Here is a 10,047-nt window from a genome sequence, read left to right as displayed (position 1 = left end):
CAAATTGTAACTTGTAACATTTCTATTAGGGATGTCAATTGGGCTAATCCGCTCGGGTTCGGGTCAACTCACTCGGGTTATCGGGCTATTTGCGTGCGGGTTATTCGGATTGTGAATTTTTCGGGCTATAAATTTTCGGCCCTAGCCCTAAATCTTCGGGTTTCGAGCTAACCCACGGGCTATTCGGGCCAAAAGTGATCTTATGTGCACTTTATATCCAATCCAATATTCTAACTTTAAAAAAATATAGATTGTTGCAAATAGTAAAGTATTATCAAAGTGATACAGAGAAATAAAATAATAACAATTGAAGATTGAAACAAACTACATAAACATATCGCTAATTAGTAGAACACGTGAATCTGACTATAATTAAATGGAAATCATGCATTTAAAAGGAGTTGAATGACATTCTTAATTATATACCCCAAAAAAAATTCTAATAATTAAAAAAGAGAGTATAGATAGTAGTATGTCAAAAATAAATTCTATGAAGTTGAATGACATTCTTCTACATCAATAACTTTTGAAGCTTCAACCGGATCATTCTCTTCGAGAGGATAATGCGGCATTTAATATGAGTAAATATTAATAATATCTATATTCCATATAACCTAACTTTCAATTTGAGAGAGAATACATAATTAGCATATATACTTCATATCAATGTTGTTTTTAATATCGTAATTACCATATATACTTCATATCAACGCTGCTTTTAATATTGTAATTACCATATATACTTCATATAAGTATATAACCCAAAATTTTAAGTATATTTTTATTTTAAATGCACAACCTATGGGCTAACCCGCAACCCATCCGGGCCAGCCCGTATAACCCGCTGACCCGAACGGGTCAGCCCGTGTAGCCCTATTTTGTATCTGTGTTGCGATTTTCCGGCCCTAACCCTATGATTTTATCGGATTATTCGGGTTGACCCGCGGGTTTCGGGCTAGATTGACATCCCTAATTTCTATGACAAATACTAGAGTGATATGTCTATGACCCAATTATTTATTTATTTTACCTATCAAAATAGTTTATTGTGTTGCGTTCTAAGATACAAAAACCATAATTTGAGCTTACATCGTTTTGTGATTAACAAATTACCACAAAAAAAGTGTAAATGAATTGTTTGATCAAATGCAAAATTGAATCTATTTCACCCGAAAAAATGAGATGAAAACGGAAACTTAACAGTCATACTTGACAGACAAAAAGCAAATTCAAAAGGGTAAAATATTCAATTATTGGTTTTATGATTTCATGCCACTTCATCAGACAAACAAATATTGGGTTGAAAGGCATGGCTATTTATTTTTTTATTATTTTGAAAATGCAAAAAATTATTTATTTTTATTCAATTTAATGGCATTATGGAAATATTATTTGTAAGTGTGGTTTTATGTACTTTTTTTATATTATTTAAAATTGTTTATGTTGTCTAGAATATTTTGTAATACCATACACCTTAGTTATTTTATTTATGTTTTAAATTAAAATTATTGATGGCATAAAAAGTGAATCAAGAGATCAATTTCTTTTCAGAAAGTAGTCGAATTTGTGGCCCATAACAGATAGTGGGAAATATATAATCATCCAATTGCTACGCTATTCATGATAAACTTGTTTTACAAAAATAATCTTGAAATTGAGAGAAATGGCTGCCTATGGAGCTCTAATTTCTGTAATGAATATCATAGATCAACTTCAAACTCATCCAAACCCTCCAATTTCCATCCACCAAAAACAGCTAGAATCTCTCACTCAAGCAGTTACATCCCTGCAACATTTTCTTGAAAGCTATTCTCCCCACGGTGGCTACACCGAGCATGAAGACTATTGGGAGAGTCGCATTGCTGAAGCAGCTTATGATGCTGAAGATGTGATCGAGACGTACATTGTTGATCAAGTTCGTTATCGGTCAGAAATTGATATACAATACTTTAGCTCACGTCAATTCTATCAAGGTCTTGTTGATTACATAAAATCATTATTTTGGTTTTCAAGTTGCCAGAATTTTCTAATCAACTCATTTGTTTTGAACAGCTCTGGAGAAGGTGATAGAAAACATGAATTTGATCATGATTGAGATTGGTGAGAAAGTGGTAGTCCAAGATCAGCTTCACATCATGAAATCTGTTACTCCTGCAGACTCGTCTAGATCTACTTCCACTGCTAAGAATGTAACCATGATTGGTTTTGATGATGTCTTGGATCAGATGCTGGACAAGATCACCGGAGGAGGATCCACTCGCCAAATTCTCCCGATCGTTGGAATGGGTGGGATAGGCAAGACCACTCTTGCTCGGAACATCTTTGTAAGTCCAGCTGTTCAGGAATATTTTGATGTTTGTGCTTGGTCAACAATTTCTCAAGGGTATGATGCCCAAGAAATTCTTAGACAAATTCTTGATCAAGTAGACAAGGGGAAAGGGGGTGATTTAAGTGTAGATGAGTTAGGAGATCATTTGTACAAATATTTGTTTGGAAGGAAGTATTTTATTGTAATGGATGATATGTGGACCATTGAGGCATGGGGTGGAGTTCGGAGATTCTTTCCGGATAGTAAAAATGGGAGTAGAATAGTAGTGACTACGAGGCTATCAAACTTGGCATCTCAATTTAACTACTCCAATGGTCTAGATTTGAAATTTTTGGATGAGGATGCTTGTTGGGACCTATTTTGCAAAACTGTGTTCGAGGAAGAAGCTTGCCCTCTAGAGTTGGAGGACGTTGGGAAAAAGATTGTGAAAGGTTGTAAGGGACTTCCATTGTCTGTTGCTGTGATAGGGGGACTCTTATCAAAGTCTGAACGAGCAAAAGAAAGTTGGGGATTGTTTGAAAAAAATATAAGTTCAATTGTGAATTTGGATGATAACGAGAGTTGCTTACAAGTATTATACATGAGTTATAATAGCTTGCCGGTTCATTTAAAACCATGTTTTCTGTATTTGGGAATATATGAAGAAGATATTGTGATTCCAATCACTATTATCATCCAATTATTGGTTGCGGAGGGATTAGTAAAACCAATTAATGGAAAAGGTTTGTAAGAGGCAGCAGAAGAGTATGTGGAAGAACTTGTTGATAGAAATATGGTTATAGTTGAAAAACGCATGCATTGTGGGAAACTAAAGTCGTTGAAAATGCATGACCTGTTGAGGGATGTATGTGTGAGAGAAGGTCGAAAGTTGAAGTTTTTAAGTGTGTTGGAAAAGCAGAGGATTGCAGAATCCATAAATTCTCAACGCCGTATCGTAAGCAGGTTGAATGAAGATGAATATCCAACGGCGCTCCTTCAACCCTTGGAATCTGCATGCCTTCGGACTTTTCTAAACATATATCCAGGGAGTTTGCCATGTACTTTTAGATTGTCAAGGGTACTAATGTTTGCCAAATATTTTGTGGAAGAAGATAGGTATGAGGAGATTTTTCGTGGGCTGGTTAACTTGCGTCTTCTTGTTGTCGCTGTTAATAAGCGTGTGTTTTCCAGAGTTCCTTCTTCTGTGTGTTTTCTCTGGAATTTACAGACAATAATTTTAAAGACGCAAATTTCCTTCGGCGATCGTGATTGTGTTTTTGAGATCTGGAAGGTGCCTCGACTTAGGCATGTCATAACCAATTATGCAGGGATACTTGATGGTGCATATTGTTTCCCCAATTCTCTCAGTGATGAAGATGATATGGTGGTGTTGGAAAACCTACAGACACTTTATTATGTGGAGAAGCTTAGGTTTGGTGAGGGGGTGGTTAAAAAAATCTCCAATATCAAAAAATTGAAGTTATACTATAACATCACAGCGGAAGAAGACTATTACGGTCTCAACAATCTTTGTTGCCTCCACAAACTTGAAGATTTTTGGATTTCTTGGTCTCCGGAAAAAATGCTTTGTTTGAAAGAAGTGAGCTTCCCATATTCCCTCAAGAAGTTGACATTAGGATATACCAAACTTCCTTGGGAAGACATGAAGACAAAAATAGGTGTTTTGCCCCATCTTCAAGTTCTCAAGCTGAAAAACGATTCATTTATCGGGTCTGAGTGGGAAACAACCGAAGACCAATTCTTGAATCTAAAGTTCTTGCTGATTGAGGAATGTGATGTAGAGTGGTGGTTCACAGAAAGCACCCACTTTCCACGCCTTGAGCACCTTCATCTTAGCTGGATTGAGCATTTGAGGGAGATTCCTTCATGCATCGGAGACATACCAACACTTCACTCAATTACGCTCGAAGATTGTAGTCATTCTGTGGTGGATTCAACTGAAATAATAAAGGAGGAGCAACAGGATCTCGGCAATCAAGGCCTTCAAATCATTGTTCGATGGAAGTATAAGAAAGGTACTAACAGCTCCACCTTCTTTTCTTCAATGATTATTTTAAACCATTTTTTTTCAGCTTCAAAAATTCTAATAGGAAGAAAAGACTTCTCCTCCTAAGGAGAAGGATAAGGAGAAGGAGAAGAAGAAGAAGATGCCTTCGCAGGAGAAGAAGACTCCTCAGAAGAAGATGCTTCAGGAGAATGAGAAGAAGAAGATGAAGAAGACTCCTCATGAGAAGAAGATTACTACCTGGTAATACTTTATCATACTATTTGAATCAATTTTTCTTCGTTTTTCATTTGAAATTATAACGACACTGGCCCATTAACTATAGAAGCATATTGTTTGTTCAACTTATTTAGATGAATTTTAAATAACTACCAAGGTATCTTTGCAGAAATTGCTCCACAGATCATGCCTGCTTATACAAGGAGAAGATGCTTAAGTCTACAATATGGAGAATATGATCCAAGTTGTGTTTGTTTGCTATGTTTTTGTAACTTACTGTGGTCTTTAATTACCATCCAAGACTCCAACTATTTTATTCATTTCTAGATTTGTAGTTAATGTGCAGCAGAAAAAGTTTAATTATGCTTTATGTTTAGAGTGTCATTAGTAGGTTGGCTGATTATGACACTACTCATTAATTCTCTAGCATGTGTTTTCATTTCCTAGAAAAGAAGTCTCGTATTCCATCTTTAATTAGTAGAGATGGAGAGTCTTTTGTAAGTTGAACCATTTTCAAATCTATCTAAGAATCAATTTTTTTCTCCCTGCAAACTCACCTCCGTAACAGCTCCAAAAACAAAAACTATACAACCATTATCTCAATCAAAAAAACAAAGAGAAATTCTAGTGCCAACGATCCAACAGTTGTGGCATCAGAGCCTAGTTGAAATACTAGGATTTCTCCAACAAAAAAAAAGCCTCAAGAAGGTGAAAGGAAGAGCAATAGTTGCTGTCATGTTTCAGCAGAGTATCTCATACAAAATGGAGAACTCACAACATGTTTCTCTACCAATCTTTGCCGGAGAGAACTTTGAGTTTTGGTGCAAGAAGATGAAGACACTACTTGCCTCATTGGACTTGTGGGAGCTCGTCGATGAAGGCTACGACGAAGCAAACGAGAATCCTACAACGGCTCAAATAAAGGAGTTAAAGAAGACGAAGCAAAGAGATGCTGCAGCTTTGTCAAAGATCCAACTAGCCGTCGCCGATTCGATTTTCCCTCGAATCATGGGAGCTGAAAAATCAAAGGAGGCATGGGAGATTCTTCAAAAAGAATTTGGAGGAGATGAAAAGGTTAGAGCCATTAAACTCCAAACTCTACGAAGAGATTTTGAGAATACAAAAATGAAAGACAATGAAACCTTAAATCAGTTTCATTCAAGTTTTATTGAGCTCACAAATCAAATGAGAGTGTATGGTGAAGAGCTTTCAGATCAGAAAATGATAGAAAAGACTTTGATATGTCTTCCAAAAAGGTTTAATGCTATAGTTGCTGTTATTGAGCAAACTAAAGACATTTCTCAAATGAGCATTCATGAGTTGATGGGTTCTTTGAAATTATATGAAGAAAGGCTGTTAAGGCAATCGGAAAAGCCGACTGAGAGTGCATTTCAATCAAAACTACATTTTGAATGCTAAAAGTGTTGGTGAATCTTCGTTTAGTGGTGGCCAACAAAATCGTAGTGGAACCTATGGTCGTGGAAGAGGTCAAGAGAAAACCAAACATGGTGGTAGAGGTTTTCACAAAGCTGAAAATGGGAAGAAGTGTACTCAATGTGGAAACAGTAACCATGAGTACAAGGATTGTTGGTTCAAGGACAAGCCGAAATGCCACAAATGTAGTCGGTTTGGTCATCTTCAAAAGGATTGCTACGCCAACAATCAACCACAACAACAACAGCATGCAAACTTTTTGGAAGAAAAGCAGAGTGAAGAATATATGTTTTATGCTTCACAAAGCAAAAAACAAAAAGATGAAGATGTGTGGTACATTGACAGTGGCTATAGTAACCACATGACAGGTGATGAGTCCATCTTTGTGAGCATTGATACATCTGTAAATTCTCAAGTTAAGATGGGAAATGGTGCTCTTGTCAAAGCCCAGGGAAAAGGGACGATAAGTGTTGACACGAAGAAAGGGATGAAGCACATAAGTGATGTGCTACTTGTACCAGATTTGAGGCAGAATTTGTTGAGTGTTGGACAACTTATTGAACATGGATACACTGTCCATTTCGAAGGAAATTCATGTGTCATACTATATAAAGAGGGGGCGAAGCAAATTGTGGCAAAAATTCAAATGGAGAAGAGTTGCAGCTTTCCTCTCACATTCAAGTATGCTGGAAATGTGGCAATGAAAGCTCAAGTAATGGATGAATCATGGTTATGGCATTTGAGACTTGGCAACTTGAACTTCAATAGTCTCAAGCTACTACATAACAAAAATATGGTCCATGGCCTGCCAAAAATTGGAGAAACACAGCAACATGTCTGTGAAGGATGCTGATAGGAATTAACGTGAGGTTAATTCTTATGGAAGAGAAAATATTGAAAAAGAGGAAAACAACGTGACTTTGTAGAGATTTGGAGAGATTGGCGGTTTCTCCAAGAGGGAGAACCGATGGAGAGAACGAGATTAATATTTTAATTCTTCATTCTGCTTGATAATAATAAAAGACTCCACACATATTTATAATATGCGTGGTACAAAAAGATCTCCAATAAACTATGAAAAGCAAATCAAATCTTAACCACTATGGAAAGTAAATAAAATCATAATAACTAAATAATACTAAAATATAAATAAACTAAATAAATATACGGAGAGAATATTAGCTCCCTTTCGGAATAAAATAAAATATCAGGTCCCTATCAACTCTCCAGCCGTTGAAAACCACCTTGCCCTCAAGGTGGAAGTTAGAAAAATAATCTTCCATCTCGTTGTCTTTGTTTAGATCTTCAAAGAAAATTGTATCGCTTGTGACCTCAACGAATGATGGAGAAACCGTCTTCGGGCATGAGATCTCTTCAGCGATTTCAGTGACATAACCAATGATGACAACATTGATTTTTGGGCTATGAGATTGTGGAGGACATTTGGTTTCCACCAAAGCCATTGCCTCATCCAACTTTTGAGGCGATTCGTCGTCATCTTTTTCCGTCTCGTCGATGACGGGTTCAGGCTTGACATTTGTTGTTGACACATCGTCATTTTTTGCAATAGTCTCAACAACAGAATCAGATGTTGCCTCCTTTTTAGCCATGGCCTCCTTTTTTCTAAATATGCACTAAATATGCAACTGCCTTCGAAATTTTGTTGAGAAGTTTATTCGTCTCCGCGAAGTAAATTGCATCCTCATCAAAGTTATGATAAACAGCATCCAGAAATTCTTGCCAGGAGCAATTAGGATACGAGTGTCGATACTCGTGGAGCCATACAGATGCTGGATGGTCAAAAAATAACCTCACAAGAAACAAACGATCAGTATCAGAAAACAAATGATAGTCAAAATACTCCTGAACATCCAAAATCCATCTCATGGGGTTAACACCAGAAAACCGAGGAGGAGAGTCTGGTGGAGAGTTTGACAACAAGACGGACATGGTGGTAGAAAGCAATAGGAGGATGAGAACCTAATGAAAGCACCAATTTGATAGGAATTAACGGGAGGTTAATTCTTATGGAAGATAAAATATTGAAAAAGAGGAAAACAACGTGACTTTGTAGAGATTTGGAGAGATTGGCGGTTTCTCCAAGAGGGAGAACCGATGGAGAGAATGAGATTAATATTTTAATTCTTCATTCTGCTTGATAATAATAATAAAAGACTTCACACATATTTATAATATGTGTGGTATAAAAAGATCTCCTATAAACTATGGAAAGCAAATCAAATCTTAACCACTATGGAAAGTAAATAAAATCATAATAACTAAATAATACTAAAACATAAATAAACTAAATAAATATACGGAGAGAATATTAGCTCCCTTTTGGAATAAAATAAAATATCAAGTCCCTATCAGATGCGCACTTGGAAATCATCACCGACTACCGTTTCCAAAAGGAGTTGCTTGGAGAGCAAAGGAAACTCTAGAGCTTGTACACACCGATGTGTGCGGACCAATGTCGATAAATTCTAATGGTGGAAATAGGTACTTCATTCTCTTCATTGATGATTTTACTCGTATGACGTGGGTTTACATCTTGAAGTAAAAATCTGAAGTGTTTGAAGTCTTTCGGAAATTCAAGCTCTTTGTGGAGAATCAAAGTGGTCGTACCATCAAAGTGCAAAGAAGTGACAATGGAAAGGAGTACACTACAAATAAATTCACCAAGTATTGTGAAGAAGAAGGCATTGGAAGACAACTAAGTGTTGGATACACACCACAACAAAATGGTGTATCCGAACGCAAGAATAGGACGGTGATGGAGTGGCAAAATCAGTGATACATGCCAAAGGATTGCTTAAAAGTTTTTGGACAGATGTCGTTCATACAGCAGTATACTTGCTGAATCGATGTCCAACAAAAGTTGTGATGGATAGAACTCCAATTGAAGCATGGAGTGAAAAAAAGCCATCAGTGAAGCATTTGAGAGTTTTTGGGTCAGTTTGCTATGCCCAAATTCCAAAAGAAAAAAGGCAAAAGCTTGATGAAACAAGTGTGAAATGTATACTTGTTGGCTATAGCAACATGTCCAAAGGCTATAGACTTTACAACTTGAAGACAAGAAGTGTTATCACAAGTCGAGATGTGATATTTGACGAAAATGCAAGTTGGAATTGGGAAGTAAATGAAGTGCAGAAGAATGGATCAATCATTGATGAAACAAAGCTAGTTTCAACTGTTGAAGATTAGGGAGATGGTGATGAAGGTACTGATTTTTCATCCCCAAATGATTCAAGCTCTAACTCGGATCCAAATTCGTCCACATCATCATCAAGTCCTGCTCCTACAATGAAAAGCTTGCAAGATGTCTATGAGAGATGCAATGTTTGCCTCATAGAACCTGAAAATTTTGATGAAGCAATGGAGCAAGAAGCTTGGAGAAAAGCTATGCAAGAAGAAATTGATGTGATCGAAAAGAACAAGACATGGGAGTTGGTCGAACGCCCACGAGAAAAAGAAATCATTGGAGTGAAATGGGTCTACAAAGTTAAAGTAAATGAAGATGGATCATTTCAAAAAATAAGGCAAGACTTGTAGCAAAAGGCTACACACAACAGCCCGGAATCGACTACGACGAACATTTTCGCCGGTTTCACGTTTGGATACAATCCGGATGCTCATTGCTCTTGCAGCTCAAAAGGGGTGGTTATTATACCAACTTGACATCAATTAATGGGAAAAGTTTGGAAGAGGTAGCAGAAAAGTACATAGAAGAACTTGTTGATAGAAATCTCCTTATAGTTGAAAAGCGGAAGCATTGTGGGAAACTAAAATCATTGAAAATGCATAACTTGTTGAGGGATGTGTGTTCGAGAGAAGCTCGAAAATTGAAGTTTCTACATGTGCCGCAACAGAAACAGAAGAGCATTCCAGAGGGAATGTTTCCGTATCGCCGTATGTTAAGTTGGTCATGGAAGGAATATGAATCTCAACTTATTCAATCTATGTCATGGAGGGAACGTCATTCTCAACTTATTCAATCTGCAGCACTTGTTCGTTCTTGCTTTGGGATAACTCCAACGATATATCAGATAACTTTAGA

At 36.8% G+C, this 10,047-nt stretch overlaps 1 protein-coding gene across 2 annotated transcripts; it reads left to right on the top strand.

Annotated features, from left to right (window-relative positions):
* Window positions 1-1,646: 1,646 nt before the first annotated feature.
* LOC125204968 (late blight resistance protein R1-A-like) lies at window positions 1,647-4,975 on the top strand. 2 transcript variants are annotated; one of them, XM_048103742.2, is made up of 4 exons: window positions 1,647-1,973; window positions 2,053-4,344; window positions 4,420-4,577; window positions 4,723-4,975. In XM_048103742.2, exons 1-2 carry the CDS (start codon window positions 1,664-1,666, stop codon window positions 3,057-3,059), a joined length of 1,317 nt encoding a protein of 438 aa, XP_047959699.2. In that variant the 5' UTR covers window positions 1,647-1,663; the 3' UTR covers window positions 3,060-4,344; window positions 4,420-4,577; window positions 4,723-4,975. The 2 variants fall into 2 exon arrangements, with proteins under 2 accessions (XP_047959699.2, XP_047959700.2); XM_048103743.2 differs by having other exon boundaries at window positions 4,402-4,577.
* The last annotated feature ends 5,072 nt before the right edge of the window (window positions 4,976-10,047 follow it).

Source organism: Salvia hispanica, chromosome 6, assembly GCF_029641045.1.
Source record: "Salvia hispanica isolate PSC_SH4W2 chromosome 6, Shi_PSC_v1, whole genome shotgun sequence".
Taxonomy (NCBI): Eukaryota; Viridiplantae; Streptophyta; class Magnoliopsida; order Lamiales; family Lamiaceae; genus Salvia; species Salvia hispanica.
The sequence above is the reverse complement of the archived record's forward strand: the minus strand, read 5'-3'. Positions and strand labels throughout refer to the sequence as shown.